The sequence below is a fragment of the Brachyistius frenatus genome, unplaced genomic scaffold, assembly GCF_029030835.1.
Source record: "Brachyistius frenatus isolate BFR_SWC_R1_liver_20210118 unplaced genomic scaffold, ASM2903083v1 Contig_175, whole genome shotgun sequence".
Taxonomy (NCBI): Eukaryota; Metazoa; Chordata; class Actinopteri; family Embiotocidae; genus Brachyistius; species Brachyistius frenatus.
In genome coordinates, this window is record NW_027210774.1 from 624,303 (window position 1) to 648,736 (window position 24,434).

Sequence of the window (24,434 nt, forward strand, 5' to 3'; positions counted from 1 at the left end):
ATTGATGAGACTTTAGACGAGTGGCTTTCCGCCAGTTAGCCTGGATTCAACAGTTCTGATGGCTGTTGACAGGCCATTGATAAACAGATTATCAATCTTCCTCAGGTCACTGCTTGCCAAAATGCAAGTCTACCAGCAGCCCTCCCTTAATAAAACAGTATAAATAGAAGAGATATTTCACTGAAATAGACACTGATGTAGCTCATAATTATGGATCCGTGGCCAGAGTGGGTCTCTTTCCCAATTAATACATCCATGGTCATCTTTACAGGCAGAATTATTATAGTGCATCTATTTTTACATAATTGAGGTGAATTAGTTTATAACAAAAGCCCAGTCCCAAAATGAGATGAACTGGTAAAACTTTACTTTCGAAACCTATCGACACAATCCTTTAAACTGTATGATATTGATGCCTCTGTACACTTAAACAGGTGACAGAAGTCCATATACTTTGCTTGTTAATCTGTCACCCCTCAGTCGTCTTTTTATATCCACTATGATTTTAATATTTTAAGAGTTAGAGATAAAAACATCAAGTTTATTGTACAGGGTAGTACAGTCTGGTTGTTTACTAACAAAGACTTTCTCAATCTGATTGTAATTCCACGGGATTGATGAGACAAGAAGTCTAGTATCTGTTGACTGGAGACAAACAGAAATCATTTGCTTGAAACTACTTTCCCAACAACAACCTTCGGTGCTTGCCAGAGTTTGAACTTTGAAATCAACTCCCAGGCTTTGCTGTGTCTGATGTGACTGGTACTCAGCAGGACAGAGAAGAGGGACTTTATAAAAGATCTGAGCAGAGGTGTTTCTGTAGTAGTCAAAACTCGGAGGGCTGAAGATCACGGAGTAAAGCATTTTCTTTAGCCCATAATGGGTTACAACAAGCTGTGTCTGTTACTACTGCTGAGCAGCTACACGTTAGCACGTAAGTGGGAATCCATTTTGATTCAAAGGGGTTTCTTCATGATAAGACTCGTACAAAACCTTCATGGTGCATAAAGGTGCTTTTCTCAGCAGCATTTTGACTTGTCTTAGGAAAGGTACCGGTCTTACTAATAATGTTAATGATGACTGTGCTCTATTATAATTATAGATGGTTTTCTAATTTTATGCTGCAGCGTACATAATTAAGGATTACCAAGTTATATAGTTATATATCTCTGTTTTTGTTTTTTTTAACAATAGTCGTAATACATATACATTACGCAGGCATGTATATGTTGCCCACCCCCCAGCAGTCAGAAATTGTAAGTTGCAAAATGGTTAAACTAATGAGTGGTTGTAAAGTTTGCAAAACAACTTTCACAGAAATTCTGCTCGGTGCCTTCCGCTGGTGCTTTAAAGTGACATAAACAAAACCAAGAATATACTCTTTCCCTTGTCCTTAAAAAGGCATTCGACCTGATTTTTGTGGTTGTTTGTTTTTCTGCTTCACTGCCTTCATATTTTAGAATGTGTATATTATTGTATATTGACCATATGTTTATTAATAATTTGTATGATCCTTCACTCTTTTTTGTTTTCCAGAGGAACGCAATGACAATAATGAACAAACTTCTGTGTGCCTGTGTAAGTTGTTATCTACACATCAGTTATATTTTGATTAGGTTAAATGTTTGTTACTTAATAAAAAAAACTAAAAAAAAAACTGACATCCATCAAGATCCTTTTCTGGATATTGTGCTTGGGTTGTTGTTATTAGTATTCTGTACTATTTTATCTAAAAAAACATACAGCTCTGGACTTTCTCACTCTATCCAAGGGGCTTATGTACCTGGAAAAAGGTTTAGTGTGTGTGTGCTTAGGGTAGATAGAGCGGGGTTAGTGGGATGCTGTTGCAAACAGACACATTGACCTGCTAACAGATCAATGGTGCCCACTAATTTGATAAACACATGACCTGTTCTCTGGAGATAGCAGCAGAGGTTCATGGACTCTTGTCATATCACATAGATATGTAGGATAGGATATATGGGAGCATATCCTTATTTTTAAGGGTACTGTTGGCTTGAACTGATATGATTAGCTTTGTACATGAGAGTAGGAAGTCAGTATAACCAAGTAATATCATCTTGTTGCAGTGGCATCTCGATTCAAGGCCTATAAGAAATATGTGTACCAGTACACCACAGAGAGCCAAAATGGTGTAATGGGGACTGCCAACCTGAGAAACGGCCCTAAAGTCTCTTGTCAGGTACATGACTGTTTCTATGTCCAACGTTGTTAGTTTACTGGATAAAGGACTGTTCTTATTGGATCTCCTTCACTGTTTCTCCACTGACTATGTGTCTGCTGTCACATATCTTTAGGTGGAAATTGAAGTCCCCCAGACATGCAAGTTTGTCCTGCACACCAGGGACTGTATTCTCAGTGAGGTGTCTGTCATAGATCCTCAGGGTCAGCCGGTCTACGGGCAAGCCGCTGGGTCAGAGGCCTTCCAGGCTGCCATGGAAAAGTTAGTGCAAAAATATTTCTCACATTATCTGATACACTTGAAGAATGTGTGATTAAAACCAGGAGTGTGTAAGGAATTTTTAAACCGTGGTTGCCAGACCAGGACCAACGTGCCGGGAGTAAACTGCCTGAAAAGTCCAGACTCATAAAAGTATCTCTGTTTCATAACAATCTGTCAAATGACAAAGTGACAATGTGAGTGAGGGTCTATTGTTGAGATGAAAGTACAGATAGTCATCATTTGAATCTCTGCTATATGGAACTTCATAGAGAGTTTCAGCTCATTGCTTTAGTGTCCGGCTGCAAGTCTCATAGTGCATGCAGAAGGCTGCTTGTTTTCATAGCTATGAGCTACTGAACACAGTGGTGCTTTTAGCAACTAAAGAGCTAAATTTCTCTCAGGAGTTGGTAGAGACCAAAAACAGCGTTAAAAGAGACATTACCTTCTTCAGGTTGCCTAACTCCAAATGAATGATAATGCTTGTTCTGTTCCCGCAATGAATAATTATTTTGTAAAGCTAGACAGGCATAAGTTTTCTTGAATTTAATGCACAATTCACAATTACTGTAAAACTGCAACAAAGCATAAAATGAAAACACGTATCAGAACAGAACAATCTGTGTTACACTGAGAATGCTGAGTCGCTATTACTAGCTTGGTGCCATACTAATTATCAAATAACTCATTTTTATTTGCATATATATATATATATATATATATATATATGTATACACATATATATTATGCTTGTGATATCAAATAATCCATAAAACAAATACTTACGGACAAATAGTATCCAAGGCAACAATGTAGAAGTTAAATTACTGTAGGAGAAGCAGTCACATGTGCTCTTTACCCTGCCTGTTGACTGAGAAAGTCCCTGCTCTACAACTACTGCTGACATGTGACCAAGATGGTTCTTATGCATCCACAAATGCAGGTTAAAATTATACCATGCAAAGGAGAAACTATTTAAAACCATAATCCATAAACGACGCCACCTTCTCTGGGTCCAAGCTCATTTAAGATGGACTGGGGGAAAGTCTAACACTGTTCTATAGTGTAATAAAGATTTAAAATTATTTTTGGATATCATGGACGCTCCTCCTGGGTAAAGAAGAGAGGGACCACCTAGATTGTCATCAGCACACGGCTCAAAAGCAAGCATCTGTGATGGGTGTACATGGCATGCGTAGCCTGCACACCTGTGAAGGAACCTTTGTTGCTGAATGATATACAAGTTTCAGAGCAGCATATGCTGCCTTTTAAGGGAAGGCCTTGCTTATGTCAACAAAGCAATGCCAAACTGCATTCTGCATGTACTTCAACAGCATGGCTCCGTAGTAGAAGCCCCTGAGTGCTAAACCGGCCTGACTGCTGTCTAGACCTTTCACTAATTAAAACATTTGGCACATCATGAAACAAAAAATACAACAAAAGTTACCCCAAATTATTTAGCAGCTGAAATCCTATATCAGGCAAGACTGGAAAAAAAAAAAAGCATTTTACTTTAAAAAAAAATTCAACAACTGGTCCCAAATGTTGTTAAAAGAACAGATGATACAACACTCTGATGCCAGCAACACGTTTCAAAAAAAGTTGGGATAGGGGAATGTTTATCAAATACAATTTTCCAAAAAAGCAATAACAATTTTCAGTTTCAACATTTGATTTGTTGTCTTTGCTCCATTTTCTATTAAATATGGGTTTACATGATTTGCAAATCATCACATTTTGTTTTTTTTATTTACACAGTATCCGAACTTTTTTGGAAATGGGGTTGTAAATGAATAAATAGATACAAAATAACAACAGCAGCTCTCTCTATGAGATTAACATTGCTATTTCTGTTCTTTAAATGTGATACTGTAGCACGCCACCAGTTAGCTTTAGCATAAAACCTGAGAACCTGGGGTGTGGGGTTGAGGGGTGGGGAGGCACCTCGCCGAGCTCTGTACAATGAAAAGTCAGATTACGGCTACTTTCAGACTTTAAAAAGAGCACTAAACCCCACTTACTGTACATGTAACACAGATAGGTTTCATTAATGGCAATGTCAACACATTGTCAATTCCAGCTCAGGACACTTTTATAGATGTAACTCAGTATATAATTTAGATTTATGGCAAAGTATCTTCCTCTGAATATCAGACTTTTATTTCTCTCTTTTTATTATATGATAATGAAATGTTAAGTGGAGGAATAGTGACGTGTTAGACCAAACAAATACTTGCTGTGATGGTTTGCATCGGCTGAACCTTGGGACCTTTTCTGACTGCTCTTATTGGAGCTGAACATAAGTCTGTCTGGTATGAATGTACTGTAAGCCTATAGCAGATCACATTTATTGCAAAATACAACTGTGATGTACTTTTCTCCATCCAGGAACCCTCTGAAGTTCACTATGGAGGAAGTCACCAGTGTCCAGCTTTACCCCAGTACAGACGAGCCTGTCAATATCCTCAACATTAAAAGAGGAATCATTTCTGCTCTCATGGTGCCAGTCATGGAACAGAACCGCCTCATGGTTAGTATCTTCTCACAACCTAAACTGGCTTTTCTAAAAGTGCAGCAGAAAAAGTGCATGACGGTCTGTGGATGAAGAGGCATTATATGTAATGTAGATTTAAAGATTTCATGTGGGTGACATACAGCTACTGGCACCGGCAGCCATAATCCTGCGCATTTACAACTCCATTTACAAAAAAAAGTTGGGACTCTATGTACAATTTTTTTATAAAAACAGAGTGCAATGATTTGCATCATGTAAACCCATATTTATTTGCAAATGGAACAAGGACAACATCAAATGTTGAAACGGAGAAATTTGATTGTTTTATGAAAAATGTATTTAGAATTTGATGCCAGCAACAAAATAGTTGGGACAAGGGCATGTTTACCACTTTTTTTTGAATCACTTCTTTATTTTTTTACAACACTCTATAAACGTTTAGGAACTGAGGAGACCACTTTCTGGAGTTTTAGAAGTGAAATGTTGTACTATTCTTGCCTGATATATGATTTCAGCTGCTCAACAGTTCAGTGTCTCCTTTGTTGTATTTTTTCATTCCATGATGTGCCAAATGTTTTCAATGGGTGACAGGTCTGGACTGCAGGCAGGCCAGTTTAGCATCTGGACTCTTCTACTAGAGCGTTATGCAGTTAAAATACTTGCAGAATGTGGCTTGGGCTTGTTTTGTTGAAATAAGAAAGACCTTCCCTGAATATGACGTTGTCTGGATGGCAGCATATGTTGCTCCAAAACCTGTATATATCATTCAGCATTAATAGTGCCTTCCCAAATGTGGAAGCTACCCATGCCATGTGCACTAATGCATCCCTGTACCATCACGGATGCTGGCTTTTCAACTGAGCACTGAAAATAAGCTGGATGGTCACTCTCATCTTTAGCCTGGAGGATGCAACGTCCATGATTTCCAAAAAGAATTCAAAATTTTGATTTGTCAGACTACGGGGCAGTTTTCCACTTTGCCTCAGTCCATCTTAGATGAGCTTGGGTAAGTGTTTCTGGAGCATGTTTGTATATGTTTTCTTCTTTGCATGGTATAGTTTTAATCAGCATTTGTAAATGCAGCGATGAACTCTATTTACAGACAATGGTTTTCAGAAGTGTTTCTTAGCCCAGACAACTAATTCCAAGACAGAATTGTGTCTGTTTTTAATGCAGTGTGTGGCCTGAGAGCCTGAAGGTCTTTGCCATCCTATATTGATGTTCTGCCTTCTCCAAACTTCTCCAGATTCTCTGAATCTTTTAATGATCTTATGAACTGTAGATGATGAAATCCCCAAATTCTTTACAATTTTACGTTAAGGAACATTATTCTTAGATTGCTGCCCTATTTTCCCAGGCAGCCTTTCACAGAGTGATGAACCTCTCACCATCTTTACTGTGGAAAGACTCTGCCTCTCTGGGATGCTCATTTTTTATTTCCAATCATGTTACTGCTCTGTTGCCGATAACCCAAATTAGTTGTTTAGTTTTGTTAAGCTTTACACAACTTTTCCAGTCTTTTTTTTTTTTTTTTTTTGTCCCTGTCCCAACTTTTATGTGTTGCTGGCATTAAATAAAAATGTGCATAAGCCTATATTTTTCATAAAATGGTAAAATTTCTTCGTTTCAAAATTCTATATGTTGTCTTTGGTGTATTTTCAAATAAATATGGGCTGATGTGATTTGTAAATCATTGGATTCTTTTTTTTATTGAGATTTTACACAGCGTCCCAACTTTTGGGAAACGGGGTTGTAAATATCCATTCTTGAAAATCTAATTGTAGATCATATATTATTTTTGGCTGCATCCCTTCACTAACGTTGTGATTCAAATAGGCTCATCGGAGCTTTATGGGGATGTTGTGTCGGTAGCTTTTGTGCAATACAACATGAATCTGTCTCTTGCTGTGTTATTCTCTCGCTTAATAGACATAGGCTGTCTGCTGCAGAGTAACATAACTGTGATTGGCACCGGTCCGTATACTTGTCTTGGGCTCTTCTCCTCACATTTCCCAGCATGGCCTCTAGTCTTTGTAACTTTTAAGAATAAAGAGAAAATAAAGAGAAGTAGGTAATTGGCGGAAATTCTATTTATTTTTGATGAAACAAGCAGCTTTTAATTTTTTCAATAAAGACAAAATAGTCTACATAAAATACACTGTGACTCAAAACCATAAGTGTATTAGGTGAAATATATAGCTATCACGCTTTTTCATGGTGACCATGCCAATGTTCTACCGAGCCTGTGGGCAAATCGTTGAAATTAAATCCTTCCTGAAAATGCTAAATGTTTTGTCAAGTGCTTAACCCCCTTCTTCCCCAAGCTTATTTCAAGAAAGCTACAAATCATTACCACAAGCCAGAAAATCATATTGCTAAGCAGGCAATTTTGAATTGGCACTGCACTAGTATGTGTAATTCCGACTCTGACTGAATACTTCTTCCACTACTTCCACAACAAACAGATGACAAGTCACTATAACGATATTCCAAAAGCCTTACAAACCTTGGTGTAAAAACGAATGTCATTGTCCCACCCTGATAGGTTACTGAGCTGGATACTGTGGAGATTGCTCCTCGGTGTTTTAATAGCAGGACAAACACTGTTCGCGTTCGTCAGTTGCCTTTTTGTAATAGTTGATTGATATTAAACACGTTACGATTTATCTACCTGCGCTCCAGTGAAGGAGAGACAGAACATACACAGAGTCTGCTCCTCTGAAGAAAGGAAGTGTCCGTTTCACGATGGAAGCTTGTTGTCTACAGTGTTTTCTGTCACTCGCTCGTAACCCAGACTCGCTGATACTAAAATAGTTGCAGGTAAATCTGAGCAGAGAAGAGGATTATGGCTGCTGAGAAGCTCTCTGTGTGTCGCAAAGCTCCGCCTATCGCTTATATATATAATATATGATCCACAAACGCAATACATTTGATATTATTATTAATATTGAACTTGTCGCATGTCCAAATCGCACAAAAAAGGCACAACCTCACGTCCTCAGCAACACGCCCACCGAGTTTGAGGCAGGTGGGATGTTGTCGAGATATATCAAAAACTGAAAGATAGACAGATATTTCTGAAATTATAAAGAGAGAAACAAAGTGGGATGTAATGTTAGCCCGTTGTTAAAGACAATACAGACTTCAGCTGTGACTTTAAAACCTGATTAGCTGAAATTGTTTTGTTGTACTGAGAAACCAGGGGTATCATCAGAACAGGTAAATCAACTTTGGGAACCAATTACAGGAAAATGGTAGGAGATATCAGAACACAGACTTCAATGTTGTTTTTCCTTCAAATAGGGTGTGTCCCAATTTTGGCTGAAGATTCAGTATGGACAACAGGTGGCAAAACGTGTTTCCAGGGAATCCCCAGAAAAAGATTCACAGTGTGGGAGTTTTTCACAGTAAATTGAAGGTCATATTTTCACCGGCTGAGGGGAATCCCAGAGTTATTGGTGCTACCAAATGTAATATCATTTGCAATTAGATATTTTTGAAATATTTCAAAAAACAAAAACAATTCCATTTCCTAGTCATTCCTATAGGTAAACGGTAAAACAGATCTCTATTAAAAAGTCATAGCACCCCATTCGTAGAAGGGCCACACCACCTACTTAAATTTGGTGCATGTTGTCCCAAAACTGTAGGAGTTATTACGCAGTGCACATTTACCAGCAGCATAACAATAGTTGTGCCTTGCACTTTTGATGCAAGTACACCTAATAATTAATCGTTGCTTTGGCTTCTGTATGATGATGTATCAGGAGCTAAATCTCTTATTTGCTGTTTTTATTCTTTTTCAGAGCACAGTGCATGGCCAGTGTTTAACAGACTATGCAGTGAATGCTGTCCAGGATATTGACACAGATGTGACACTGTCCAGAGATCTAACCCAGTGTGACCAGTTCTCCAACAGGGAACTAGCCAACAGTCCCCTGGCACTGCTGCAAAAACTGGTAGGCACTGTAGTTCATTTCTTTTTTGTGGGATGGTTATTGTGTTTGTAAATTAGCATAATATGTCATCATAATTTGCTTTCTTCTTAATTACAGTTGCGCTTCTTCCATTTCTACCTTAAACTCTGGCACAGATGTTGTTTTAAAATTCCCACATATTTTCAATGCTTGTGCTATTATACAATCCTTTTCCTAACAAGGTTTTAGACACTGACCTATTATCCACACAGCTATGGTCAAGTACTGATCTTCTAAAACCTATATATAGATGTCATAGCAGACCTGTCAATTCTCTACTCCATTCCCACAATATCTACTGTCCAGGTGAGCCTCACATCAAATTACACTCCTATAAATTAAAAATGTTCAGCTCTGTGCTATATAAAAACAGTTGGGCATCTGCTTTAATTTTCCTTCTTGAAAGGAAAACAGTATTGGTTTTCTCAATAGGAAATTGAAATCCCCACCCCAAAGACCATGTTCCACTCTTTTCGTTGTCTACATATATTATTATGCCTATAATTATGATACGTATCTTTAATATTTTTCCCACCCTCACCTCTATAGAGCATCCATACAAACTTTCTTCACTTTCACATTTTACCTGCTTATTTACTTTATTCGACGAATAGCCTCCACTCCAGTTGAAGTTCTAACCAAGTCCCATTTGGGGATCGAACCCTGAATGTTCTTGCTATGAGATGACAGTGCCAACCTGTGCACCACCAACTTGCTTGGACCCCAATCATTGTGCCTCAAAGTTGTTTTTACAATTCCAATTCTCCAGTCATTTCAGATCCCACAAGTCAAAAGATTACAATAAATCACTGCTATGGCCTACCGAGCTACATTTTTTTCAGGACATTCTCTGCATCGTGACAAATATTTTCTGTTTCCCCAAACAATTGATTAACCTTCAACAGCTCAAGCCCCGGGTGTGGCTCAATCCCCCACCTTTCTTGTTGTGAGGCATCACCGCTAACCACCGCACCACCATGCCATCAACTTCATCTCAATACACCTGACATCATCATTATGATATGTTAGTTTTTTTCACACATGTATTATCTGTCTGTCAAGTTACTAGACATTTGTGCAAATGCATGTTTCCCCGGGGGCGCAGTCTGTAAGTCATCTTATCTGGAGACCCCAAGAGCTATGCACTCTAATCCACTAGTGGACAAGTACAACAAGTCAACAATGTTGCAGTGTGTTAATATTATTTACTATCATGTTGTTCTTGTGTTCTACTGCTTGCAATTTGCTTGGACCCCGATCATTGCCGCTTGTGGCTATTTTCCTTTACGATTATTGTATTATTTCCCCATATGTTCTGGTTTCTTGCGTATTTTATTATGTTTGATTTATACTGTAACTGCCAATCCTTGAGCATAACGTGGTTTACATTATGTAAAAAGACAGCCTGAAATTTCGGACATTTGGTTCTTAGGCTGCCAAACAGTAAAATAAGAATAAATACTTCTCATGTAAAAATCTTCTAATGATCTAAAAATTTGTAGAAACATAAACAATGTGGATTTTTGGTTCCAGCACAGCCCCATGTCTAAGGTGATTACAAGCAATCAACAATGCAACTATCAGTTTGATAACAAGGGAAAGCACATCACCACAGCTATGTGCACAGAAAAACACATCTACCTGCCCTTCTCCCATGAGTAAGTCATAATTTGAGTGCAAATGTTTCAGTGTATAGTGCATTGTTTTGACTTATTTTCTAACCTGCCTTGCAGGGACAAAGGGATATCAGCTGTGGTGACCCAGGATATCAGCTTTCAAAGCATCAAAAGGATCAGCAACAGAGTATTTGGTGAGGGAGCATTTCAAGCATGTCTGTATTACCTACCATGCCTGGTTTGACTTGGAAATGCTAAATTATTCTAAAATATGCGTGCATACAGATGTTAACCCCAGCAAGAGCAAGCAACTCCACTTTGAAGACCCAGACGATAAAGCTCCAGTGCAGACAAAGGATGCTGTTCTGCGTACCTTGCAGGACCTTGCGGCTTTGGCAGCCACAGACCAGGGTCAGCAGAGGACCAGCATTTTTTACAAGCTAGTATCCAGTCTGCGTGTCCTGAGGAATGAGACTCTGAGCAAGACGGTCACTGAGATGCTTGATATATCAGGTTGGCTCACCTGGCAGGCTCTGTTGCAGTGTGGAACTCCAGAGTGTACCAGTGCCATTCTTCAAATAATTAGGACCATTGATGGGGTATCATTAGAGGTGGACGCTCTAGTCTATGGGCTGAGTCTCCAGGCGAACCCTGACGCCACACGTGTCCGAGATATGCTCAGTATGGCTCAGTATAAACAGAGCAAAGCAATCATGTATGCTCTGGCCAAAACAGTCAAGAAGTAAGTAACAGAGTGATTTTGATGTTGTTTCCTGCAATCTTTTTCACAAAAAAACCCCCAAAAACTGTTTCAGGTGATCACTAGAGGGAAACCCCATTCAGCACTACTTTTTAACATCATCTTTATCCAAACAGCATCTATATTTGTTCTGTTTCTTGGCGATAGGTTCCATAAAGGAGCCGTCACTCCAGTGGTCACAGATGTGTCCAAATTTATGGAGACACTCTTAAATGACTGCTCAGGAGAAGTCCAAGATATTGACTCTGACATTGCAACTGACCCTGAGGAGATGTCCTTCCTTGTACTGAGGGTAGATATGCACAATTCTGAATTTACTCATGTGTTTTATCTCGACAGGAATTCTGGCTCAGGTTTTCAGGTTCCCACATTAATATTTTATTTTCTAATTTTCAGGTTGTTGGTGTCATGGGTCAAGCCATGCAAGTTGTCAACCCCAACCTGATTTCCTCTATTTTGCGATGTGCCAAAAAAACAGACATTCCATTATCAAATCAAAAGGCAGCTATACACGCCTTTAGGTTGATGGGCATTAATGATGAGGTACAGTAACTTCACAGACACGCATGCACTTGCACATCCCACTCACACACTACCATTTCTTATACTTTCATTTTTAGCATGATAATGAACAAAGTGTATGTTGTAGAATTGGCTATTTTACTTTTGAACAATTTAAAAACAAAAAGAGCAGGGGAAACTTGAAATACTGTGAAAATGTACACTATGCACGTTACCCTATTTTTGTTTTGGAATGCACTGGTATTACAAGACAGCTGTGTCACATATCATTTGGTTGACCACAGGTCAGTAATGTTCTCATGGAGATATATGAAGACCCTCAGAGCCCTGTTGAAAAACGTTTATCAGCTTTCCTGATTCTAATGAAGAACCCAGACCAAGCCATAGTTCGAAACATTGTTAACAATTTGGAAAATGTGAAGGACAAGCAACTCAAGAGTTTTGTGGTTTCCTACCTGAACAACATCCGCAACTCTGACGAGCCACAAATGCATCAGTAAGTAATCGCCCAGGATTTCAATAACATTACCTATACAATAAATTAGTTCCAAAATAAAGCTTGATTGGCCTTTTTTTTTTTTTAGCAAATTCAAATGTCTACTTTGTGATAAAATAACAGAACATTTATGACTTCAATATTAATTTGTGTTTACAGTATGATACCACTCTATGTTACCCACCTAGCACCAAACCACAAACAGACAAAACCAGCAAGCTGAGCAGCTGTACTTTTTTTTTTTTTTTTTTTTAATATATAGAAGTTGGCTGAGATTAAAATGAAGCAAAAAGCAAACTGAACATGAGTCATTCATTATGTGGCCAGAGAAATGATACATTTACCAAAATGACCCTTTGTATACAATATTTCCCTTTAAAATTTTGTATTTAAATTGAAGTTGAAGTAAGCATGTTCTGGATTTACATGCAAAGTGTAAGTACAAAAACCTTTTGATTGCAACCCCTCTTTGATTTGACAGAAAAAAAAATTGAAATCCTGTCACTGTGTTTTCTCACTTAAATGTTTGTATTCTTCTCACTAAAGACTAAAGGAGTACATTGAGTTGACCTTGAAGGGCAAGAAACCACCTACTAACAAAGTATTTGATGGAATGTCACGCAACTACAAAGTAGACTCTCCCTTAGGCTCAATACAGAGCAACATCATCTTTGATGCCACGGACACCTTCCCAAAAGAGATGATGCTGGAGACTACTGCAAAGGTTTTTGACAACAACTATGACATTTTTGAGGTATTATTTCAGTAGCTTTTTTTTTTTTTTACCTTGTAGCAAAATGACACAAGTTTTAATTGTAATAAGTTTTAAACATCCAAACGCTCCCTTTTCCTCTCCAAGATCGGTGTTGAAGGAACAGGATTTGAACCAACAATTGATGCCCTTTTTGGGGAGAGGGGTTTCTTTCCGGAATCCATCTCCAGAATCATGGACTTGGCAGGGGACAAAATCCCACTTTTCAGAGAGGTTTTGGACAGAGTTGCCCCTCACCAAGGAAAAATAAAGAGACGGGTAAAATGATTTCTGGATATATCATAGATAATATGCTTGTTATGCAATCACACGAATAAAAGCCCAGTCTCTCCAGCTTGTAAAAATACATTTTACTCAAAGGTTACAAATAAATGACATGGGAGTTCTCATCAATATGGCAGCTTCATTGCAAATGCATGGCTACAAGCTAAAAATACACACTGGTAATATCTTTTCAGGTCCCGCAAGATCATCTGAGAGGTCTCCAGGAGAGTTTCCGGAGGCTCATAAATGAAGTGCGTTTCTCTTCAGCCCCTGAAGCCACTGCCTATCTTCAGCTTCTGGGGGATGAGATAGGATACTTGAAGACCAGTGAAATGAGAAAAATGGCTGAGACTCTGTTCATGTACTACCATGTTTTCACCAGGACACTACCTGCCAAGGTCAGATTTATTGTTTTATGACATGAAAAAACAAACATGAAATCCAAGTTATGCATATCTTTTAATAGTTTTCAATTTGGATGTCTTGCTGAATAACCTCTTAAAAGAACCACAGTTCCTATTTACAGTTGCATGTTTAACATTAGTTAGTTCTTTGGTCCAGTTAACTATGCTGACAAAAGCCATAACTCAATATAATGGGAAGCGTCTACAGCCATACCAGCAGCTCTGTGATGCTGCACAGGCAAAGCAATGGCAATGTCATCATTATGATGTAGGTAATGTTTTCATTGAACTTCTTATTGTTATGAGGTGTGCTTTATAAACGGACCCAAATGCAGACACACAGCAAAGTCTCCTTGGAACCAGTGTCATGATGTCGGTGGTATGTGCGTACCAGTTCCGGATCTAAGATCCGGGAGCGTGGCACCCAGCACCGCTCCTCAGGCCCATAAACCTCCCAATCCACCAGATACTGGAACCCCCTACCTCGTCGACAGACATCTAGGAGGCTATTTACCATGTAGTCGGGTCTGCCATCAATGAGTCGGGGGGGTGGAGGGGGTTTGGCCGGAGGGTTTAATGGATTGGTGTCTACGGGTTTCAGAAGGGACACATGGAAAACAGGGTGGATTCTCATTGAGGTAGGTAACTGAAGCTTGACCGTGACGGGGTTGATGATGGCGGTGATAGGGAAGGGACCAATGTATCTGGGGGACAGCTTCTTCGACTCTGTGCGAAGGGATATGTTATACTATATATACTATTGATTATATAAAGTTATACTTTAGGTATTAGGGGTTTGTTTTCTAGATGCAAACGCAGATCTAAGTCCTATGCGCCTGTGCACATGCAAGTGTGGCCGAATGTTTTAGTCATTCAATGAACACAAACAGAAGCACATCTGTGGCGTGGCGTGGTGTAATGTAATGATAAAGTAGGAGAAATAGGTAATTATGAGGTGTGTCACAGCCGACTTCTATCCACGACCGAGATACTCGCCCCAGCAGAGGGTGTAGCAGCCTAAACAATGTCATCTGTGACCATCAAGTGTTTTGGGAGCAACAAGGTCTGCATATCAGGTGATGGACTGGAAATGTGTATAATTTAACTCAAAACTTTATAAGCTATTTAATCAGCAATTAAATGCTAAGAACGTCAACAAATAACACTCATCCAATGTATTGAAATCAGGTGCTGAAACAATGTTAAGAAATTCTTGAGTAAATTCTGAACACTCAAAGTTCCCAATGCAATTGAGTCATGAACAACATGTTGTCGTAACGTCACTGATGCTGTGTTGTTAATAGATGAATTGCATCCAGAGATTTGAATGACGTAAACTACTTTCCTGTCATTGATTAAATGGCCAAAATTTTTTACGAGATTACCCTAACCTTTTCTGTGTGAATGATGCAGTGTCACACTCAGTGGCTTTGCACGGCTGGTTGATTACTTTACCAGATGAGTAGGTAAAAAGGCTTTTGAATTTCTCCCCTTTTACGTGTAATTTGCTTCATTTGTCATTAGCCCGAGTTTCCTTTTATATTATATGGCTCAATGTGGCTTCTGTGTCATGATGCGCACTAACTATCTAATTCACATCCAATTCAATAGACAAGAGTCCAAAAATCTTGTTTTAATTTACATAATAACAATGAATAATACCCCGTATTATTAAGTGGGCTAAAATACATAAAACTGCCACCAAACCGGTCCGTGGGATTTTGGATAGGTCTGTTCATGTGTGCTTTTGCCCACTAAAGCCACAAAAATAGCCTTCGGTCGACTGAGTGTCACGAGCGTCTTTGCTGTCACACCTAATTCATCAACCTTGGTGCAGCTGGGTTCATGTTGAGCCAAAACAATGTCAACCTGTCCAGGAAAATTGACAAGTTGCAAAATGTGGTGCAAATCATCTTTTCTCTTTTTGATATTAATCTATTTTGTACATTCTCCCTCTTTTAAATAAATCTAATAAGCTAAACTAAAGTTGACACAAAGGCGGTAAAAAGAAAAACTTGTGCTGTTCCAATTTGCAAATACGATTGGATCCACACTTAAATGATTTGCACCGTACACAAATAGGGTCCATAGAGTTTTTGATTAGATTGTACCCTGAAATCTCATTGTCATAGTGGACCCTGATGCCACGGAGCTATGGTTTACAGACAATTCAAACTCATCTGCAGATGATTTGCATACAACCTTGTTTCTTTCCAGGCCTTTTTTGCCTTGACATCTAGCAATGAAAACGAAGTCTTTGCCCACTACATTTTCATGGAGAATGCCTTCACTCGACCCACCGCGTCTGGCTTCCCTCTGAAATTCTCCCTGGCTGGTGTGCTTGCACCTGGTGCTAAAGGAGGCCTGGCTCACTCAACAATGGTAAGTCACTCAACAATGGTAAGTTTGCTGCTCTTTATCTTATTGTTACAATAAGATTTTCATTTTATATTAATGTCCTCTGTGAAATTGATGCTTAAAGCCATTCTATTGTGACCTTCTGCTTGCAGACTGACTTGACCTTCATGCCTTCTGTTGGGCTAGAATTCATCACCCAAATGGGTGTGCACATTCCAGACTATGTGGATGCAGGAATTGAGATGCACACTAACATGTACCACGAGAGTTCCTTCAAAGCTAAAGTCGCCATGAACAGAAACCAGATCAGACTGTCTATTCCTGCCCCTAAGTCAAACATTCAGTTGCTCAGCATTAGGTCAGGCCCCTCTGTCAAGTATTGCAAAACTCTGTCAGTGATTGCTCATGCCATGTTGTTGTCTCTCACCACTTTCCTCTCTCTTTTGGAAATACAGCAACAAGCTGCTATCAGTTTCATCTGGTCAAACAAAAATAGTGCCATCCCTGGTGGATGACCAGATCGACTCAACTAACTGCCAGCCCTTATTCAGTGGTCTGAAATACTGCACAACATTGCGTTATTCCAATTCTACTTTGATGGACCAGGCCCCATACTACCCCCTGACAGGAGAAACCAAGTAAGAGGAAGCTACAGTACATTAGAAAATCAGACATGAAGCCCACTGTCAGAGCCATTGTGAATTGAGTATGTTTTAGTTGTTTCTGTTTGGGTGGCTAATATGTGAATAGTTACTGTTATCGATTGATAGCTCAGTTACCCTTATTATAATTTTAACCAGATAGCTAATAGATTAACAAAGTCAGAATTAATTAAACCTGTGTTGTTCTCAGGTTTGCAGTTGAAATCCAGCCTACAGGGAAGGTTTCAGAGTACACAGCCACCATCACTGATGAAATACTTAGAGAGGGTGAAAAGGGTCGTCATAAAGTAAAATCTCTGAAGCTAACACTGAAGACAGAAGGTACTGTAATAAGATATAATGTTTGAGTGTGTGTTTGCGTGCATGTGGATTTGTGTGTGCCATCTAGTCCAGTAGCTTTTGAAATTATTCAACAATTCCATAGTTCACCAATGTTAATACAATGTGTTCACTCTTGTACTAACAATAATTACAACTACAGTATAGGCATGTACTTCAACTGTAATGGTCCAGAATAATTAAATGTAAGCCAAATAATTAGGACCATGTTTATCACTGCATTCTTTTCAAGTTGTAGTATATGTTTTAAGGCTAAAGTACATGTATCATTTGTGACATTCATATTGGAAAGTGTCTCGAAGCTTGAAGCTACCAATGTAAACTGTTTTGGGGGATAAAACACTGACTAATTATGTTTAATTTCTACCATTACTAGGTGAAGATTCAACAGAGGCAACAGCGTCTCTGAAATACAACCGAAATAAAAACATTTTCCTCACTGAGGTTGTCATTCCTGACTATGATGTGGAAGCAGGGATCAAGCTGGCTGTTACTGGCAGTAATGCAGATGGAAAGAAGATCACCATTGATGTCACCAATAAAAACATCCCACAGCTGACTCTTGTGGGACGCTCAAGGTACGTAGTACGTAGCAACCCTTCAGTTATTTCTAATGATAGATAATGCCAAAGTTTCAAGTATGATGCGCAATCCTATCAACCGCTGTCCTTCTTTTTAATGTAGACTTGAAATGATGAGAGATGCCATGCTGCAACTCCAGTTGGTTATTCCCGCTCTAAAAACTGATGCATCTGTCACTGCAAACCTGAGGAAGGAGGAGGATGTGCTCATAGACTTGGAGACAATCATCCACCTACCTGAGACATCTTACCAACAAAAAACTTCCCTAAAATACAGTAATTTTAACCCATATCATCATTACAGAAGACAGATGTAGCACATTCATTCATCTGTATATTTGAGGGTGGGTTTGAATTTTCTCTTTACAGATGGTGATACGTTTGAAGTGGAACTGAAATCCGACGCGAGTTCAGAGATTCAGAAAATGATACCAAACTTAGAGGATCATCACAGACAGCTTCAACAGCTCATTGAGGATATGCTGGATCAGAAGGTGGCAAAGACTGACATGAAACTCCGTCACATAGTCACCAAAGGAATTGAGGTACTTTTGACATTTGACACTTGTCTCACTTATACAACACCAGAACCCAGACACAATGATTCAAGGCAAGGCAAGTTTATTTATATAGCACCTTTCACACACATAGCAATTCAAACTGCTTTGCAGAGGCATACAATACGTTGAACATAAGATTAAAAGAAGACATCACAATTGCTTAAAAAAGACAACAAAAACAAGTCTGCCTATTTCGCTTATTGTCACAATAATATGTTCAGTTTTGGGCAATCCAAAGGCTGAGTGGTTAGGGCGCAAGCCACAAGCTACAACTCTGTTTCCAAAAAAGTTGCGACACTGTGAAAATATGAATTAAAACAAAATGCAATAATTTGCAAATGTCATTAACCCATATTTAATTGTAAATAGACCAAAGACAACATATCAAGTGTTGAAACGGAGAAATGTTATTGTTTTATGAAAAAATATATGCTAATTTTGAATTTGACAGCAGCAACATGTCTCAAAAAAGTTTGGGACGGGGCAACTAAAAAACGGAAAAGTTGTGTAATTTTAAGAAAAACACCTGTTGGAAAATCTCACAACTAGTCAGGTTAATTGGCAACAAATCACTAATATTATTGGGAATAAAAAGAGCATTTCAGAGAGGCAGAGTCTCTTAGCAGTGAAGATGGAGAGAGGTTTACCACTCTGTGAAAGACTGCATGGGAAAATGTGGGACATACAATAGAAAGGCCCTAGCCCCAGCTGAGGTTCAAACCCAACCCCAGACGAGATTCCAAACAAGAACCTTCTTGCTCTGAGGCGACAGTGCAGCCACCATGCTGCTCCCGAGACTTTTCACGAAGGAAGAGTTCTGATCTTTGTGTTTAGAACTTGGACCCTTAAAATTTATGTTGAGATACTCAACATTTAAGATAGTTTTCCATGTGGAGTGTAGTTTCTTGTGTTTGTTTTTCTGTGATATTTCTGTCACTTTTCTTCCTTGGACAGTCCTGTCATCATGGGTTTGGGTATTTCTGCGATCAATTTTGCAATGATCTATGTACCTGAATATTCTTGCTTTATTCTGTTTATTATTTTTACATTGTGAAAAAAATATATGAGTTGAAAAATCTATCAGTCTGAATGCATTTTTTGTTTAAAATGTGAAGTTATTTTTCTTCATGTCACTCTGAAGGCAGGTAACATATGGCTCGATAAACTGGCAGCACGCATTCCCTATGTTGCAAACCTGCGAAGTAGGAGGAGCATCTCGGATCTCACCTTGCCAGCCCTGCCTGAAAGACTGTTTCTGCAGTTGTAAGTGTTTAAAATAGAACTTAAGAAACATAATTTTCTTCAAAATATTAATGGGCTTAAAGTGTATGACAACATTTCATCATGTGCATTTCATTTGATCTCAACAGTGAGAGCTTGTTCCGATACCAATTCAACAAGGATAAGATTGCTATCTCCTTTCCTCTTCCACTTGGAGGCAAAAATTCAGAAGACTTGAACATTCCAAGCACTCTGTCTATACCCCTCATAGATTTACCAGAGATAGGGCTATATGTCCCAGCTAATAACTATCCACTACAATCATTCATAATACCACCTTCTCTGGATTTCACTGTTCCCTTACTCGGGATGGCTGAAGCATCCACCAAGATCAAGAGCAACTTCTACAGTTGGGAAGGCTCAATGTCTGGGGGCAACAACACTGTTGAAATCCCAAACTATGTTGTACAGTACAAGGCCATGGCTCAGTCCCCATTCATCCTACTTTCATACAAGCTTGATGGTAAACATCCTCTTAAAAATTAATTCTGTATAGTTAATCAATGAAGCTTTGGATTTTATTTTATTTTGTTATATATACATTTTTTTTTTTTTTTTTTTTTAAATTGACATGGTATTCAGATTTTGAAGACTTTGTGCATATATATTTATTGACATTGACATAAAGCATGTTCAGAGCTCAGAGCTACATCTTTCCCTGTGCTTTCACCAGGACTGATAATGTATCATTTCTTTCTGTTTTCAAGGAACCGGGATGATGTATGGAAGAGCTGATGATAATCTCAAATATTTTATGAATAGTTCCTTCAGCCATTGCCTAATTGACACAAGCTTCAGTATATTAAAAACATTAGGGGTATCAAACAAATTAAATGCAAGAGCCAATTATAAGTTTGAAGCCTCAAGTCCAGTAGGCCTGCAAGCTTCTCTCTTCTACTCTGCTCAATCAACTTCCACACTAGATTCAGATGAAATCTCTGGAGATGGCACTTTGGAGGGATTACTTAAAATAGGTCAATTCTACACCAATACCTCATACACTCATCGCTACAACCTGCGTCCACTAGATCGAGAAGGAAGAGGAGAGTCCACCCTGCACTTAGACTCACCTTTTATCCAAGTTCACAACATGATCCAGGGCAGCTATACAAGCTCTGACTTGAAAATTGTATCCAAGACCAGTTCCCAGCAGGACTTGCTCAAACATATAGCAGAGCTTAGGTATAAAGATGGACAACTGACCCTAAAGTGCAATACTTTAGGTACAGCCATGGGTAAAATACAGAACAAAGTTGAGCTTGGTGTATCCAGACATATGGCCATTCTCAGAATTGAGTCACAGGCAGAAGATGACTCAAATATGGGATATTCACTTATAACAGGATCCTTGGATTCAAATGGCCTTGAGGTAAACTCAGAGGGTTCTCTCACCTTTGAGTCAGGTCGTGGATTGCATAAGGCTTCTGTACAAGTTGGAAGAAATGGTCTGACCACAAGTGGAATTAACAGCATTCAGTGCAGCCCTGTGACAGTGGAGAATATCTTCAGTGGTGCCATAGACAACAATGGCGCATCCCTGTCCTTCACTACTAAAGTGATGGCTGAGGAGGGCAGAGGAGAGCTGAATATTGAAGGTAGAATCACAGCTACTGAGGCCTCTTTGTATGGTGACCTTAAGGGTGATGCATTCGATGCAGCCACAACAAACAACATTGATATTTTACTGAACAGAAGGGCCCTGACCTTTACTGGCAACACAAAGGGAACAATGAAGCAGATGAAAACAGAAAATAGCCACACACTCACTCTCACTCTGTGGACCTTCACCCTGCGCTCCAAGTCTGACAACTTCCTTTGTGAAGATATTTACTACAAGCAGGACACCAAGGTTGATATGAAGCCTTTTGTTATGGCATTTGATATGGCAAATGACCTGAGGTTTAATGATATCAGTTTGAACAATGAAGGCCACTTGAAACTTGAACCAATTAAGGCGGATCTCAGTGGAAGTATGAAAGGAGCTTATGGACAAGAAAACAATGTTAATCATACCTTTCAACTCATCTATGACAACATGGCTGGTACAATGAAATGTAGCACATCTGGAAATGTAATGGACACCCAGCTAAGTCACGTCTGTGAACTTGAATTTGCTGGACTTTCCACCACGGCAAACTGTGAAGCACAAATAAATTCGGAATCTTTACACTTAGACAGCAGCATTCGCACCATGGCACTGCCTTTCAGCCTCGCTGTTGAAGCTATTGTCATTGGTAATGGACAAATACAACTATATGGGAAGCATACTGGGCAGGTGTACAACAAACTTTTGGTTCAAGCTGGGCCCCTGGCTCTTGCATACTCACAAAAGAGCTGGCTATCAACTGCACATTTGCTTCCAAGAGGGGAGTCTTCTTCTCATTTAGAAAACAACTTGGAAGGTCTCCTTACTCCAAATAACCAATCTTTGATTTGGCAGTTAGAATCCAAACTGAACAACCATGCTTATAACCAGGATATTAGTACTTACAATAACCCTGAGATGGTTGGATTTGAGTTTTCAGGAGTAATGTTAACGAACATTCTCAGAAAATATCAGAGATCACTACCAGAAGGACAAGAATTCAGTATGGCTGCTTCCCTCAAGTATGACAAGAACAGTGACTGTCATATCATTGAGATTCCATTCATAGAGAGTTTTCCTGCTGCTTTTGAACAGCTCAAGAACACAGCAGTTCAAGCCTTAGAATCGATGCAACAATCCATCCACAACTTGGATATCAATCAGATAATCATTGACTTTAGAGCCAAGTTAGATGAGTTACCAATGAAAGTGAGTGGCATCATGCGAGAAATGGACTTGGAGAGCAAAGTGAATCAAATAAAAGTAAAACTTGATTATTTGATTAATGAGTTTTCTGTTACAATGGATGACTTGGAGATTGCAGTGAACAATTTAATAGAGAATTTGGAAAATACAATAACTGACATTATCACCAAAATTCGAGACCTCATCCTCACAGCTGAGGAGTATGTCAAGGCAGGATATCTTGCTGACAAGATTACAACCATAATGTCACATGTTGGAAATCAGCTTTTGACATTTGATGAGAATTATGAAATTAAGCAGTCGCTCATCAAAGCACTTGATGTGATCCAGGACATTGTTAGACAAATTGATTTACAGAAGATCAGGGAAAACAATGCTGCATTTCTTCAAGAGCTTGATTCAAGATATGGAATCTTGGAGATGATCAAAGACAAACTGTCTGAAATTAAACAGGTTATTGAGAACTTTGAAGTCAAAATGTTTTTGCAAGATGTAAAGGATTATCTTCTCTTAATTGATTGGACTACATATATTGAGCAGCTATCAAATATCATCCCCTCTTCAGATATAGCAACATTTATGGAATCTATGAAGGATGTTATTGTCAACTGGATTGATGAATATGAAATCCCCAACAAACTCAATGCAGTGTATTCCTACCTGAAAAATCTACTTTTAAAATATGATCTTGATGATACATTTAAAGATTTCATGGATCAGGTCGTGATTCTTGTCGAGGCATTTAAAATTGAAGAGACTGTGCAGTCAATGGTAGCAGCTCTGAAAGCTATCAAATTTGAATTTGTTTATCATAAAATTATGCAATACCTGTACAGTGTGACAAGCCAGCTCAGGGCAATTGACTTGAAGAAAAGTATTGATGACTTAAATGAATACACCTCTTTAATGCTTAAGTCAATGAGGGAATTTGACTATCATGCATTTGTTGATGAGACTAACACAAAGATTGCTGAACTAACTAAATACATCAACAAGCAGATTGAAACATATGAGATAGTGAAAAAAACTGAGGCTGTTAGGGACTTTTTCAGAGAGATTCAGAGCTCCATTTTTACATATTTGGACGGACTTAAAAACACAAAGGTGGCTGATGCTCTGAAGAAACTGAAAAATGTGATTGACACTGCATTTTACAATGACATCAAAATAAAAGTGCAGGATGTACTTGAGGACATTAGGCAAAGGGTCTCTGAAATGGATATTAGAGATGAAATATACATTTATCTCCAAAGAGCAAGTGAATCTTACAGCAATATGGTTGTCTACATTTCTTCACAGTTAAACAGACTGATGAATAAGATCAAAGAAGAGGCAAAGGACAATGAGATCAGTAATCAGATAAAGCAAGCTGTAGATGGACTTCTAGACCAATTAAAAAGAGCTGAGATTGAAGTTCCGACTTTTACTGTACCTCTCACTGACCTTGTCATTCCAGTATTTAAAATCAACCTGAACAAACTGCAGGAGATCAGCATTCCAGCTAAAATTTCACTCCCTGAATTTACCATCCTCAACTCGTACACAATCCCTGCTTTTACCATAGACTTTGATGAGATCAGAGCTACAATAGTTGCAATCATAGATGATATCAGAGAATTTGAGCTGCAAACACCTGACCCAGAGGACATCTTTGGTGACCTAAAAGTTCTTTACCTGTCTGAACTACCAGATCTTACTCTCCCAGAAGTGACTCTTTCAGAAATAAAGTTTCCTGCCATCAACATCCCCAAATTAAATTTGCAGATCTTTCAAAACACATTGCTTCCAATTCCAGAGATAAAATTGCCTGTGGTTTCCAGTGACATTTGTATTCCAGTTTTTGGCAAACTAAATGGAGAATTCAGGGTGAACTCACCAGTATATACTCTTGTAACTTTGTGGAAAATTGAGAACTCAACATCCACATTGAAAAACCCCCAGTTTTCAGCCACCATAACTTCTAATGCCAAATCATACATTGAGTCCCTTGAATACACTTTTGAAGCCACTGCTCAATTGGAAGCTCCCAGACTGGAGATGTTGTCATTCACAGAAACAGTGAAAGCTACACATAT

The 24,434-nt window shown here is 38.8% G+C and overlaps 2 protein-coding genes across 2 annotated transcripts; both read left to right on the forward strand.

Moving 5' to 3' along the window:
• The first annotated feature begins 840 nt into the window (after nt 1-840).
• LOC138632131 (apolipoprotein B-100-like) lies at nt 841-11,422 on the forward strand. The gene is made up of 9 exons (XM_069717461.1): nt 841-934; nt 1,537-1,578; nt 2,091-2,203; nt 2,319-2,464; nt 4,850-4,991; nt 8,783-8,935; nt 10,487-10,611; nt 10,687-10,763; nt 10,855-11,422. The coding sequence occupies exons 1-9, from the start codon at nt 880-882 to the stop codon at nt 11,313-11,315; spliced, it is 1,314 nt and encodes a 437-aa protein (XP_069573562.1). The 5' UTR covers nt 841-879; the 3' UTR covers nt 11,316-11,422.
• Nucleotides 11,423-11,458: 36 nt separating this feature from the next.
• Nucleotides 11,459-19,412, forward strand: LOC138632130 (apolipoprotein B-100-like). The gene is made up of 13 exons (XM_069717460.1): nt 11,459-11,621; nt 11,726-11,872; nt 12,136-12,347; nt 12,894-13,101; nt 13,207-13,377; nt 13,578-13,781; nt 16,005-16,169; nt 16,298-16,503; nt 16,601-16,783; nt 16,998-17,128; nt 17,523-17,724; nt 17,831-18,003; nt 18,097-19,412. Exons 1-13 carry the CDS (start codon nt 11,526-11,528, stop codon nt 18,414-18,416), a joined length of 2,418 nt encoding a protein of 805 aa, XP_069573561.1. The 5' UTR covers nt 11,459-11,525; the 3' UTR covers nt 18,417-19,412.
• Nucleotides 19,413-24,434: the final 5,022 nt, after the last annotated feature.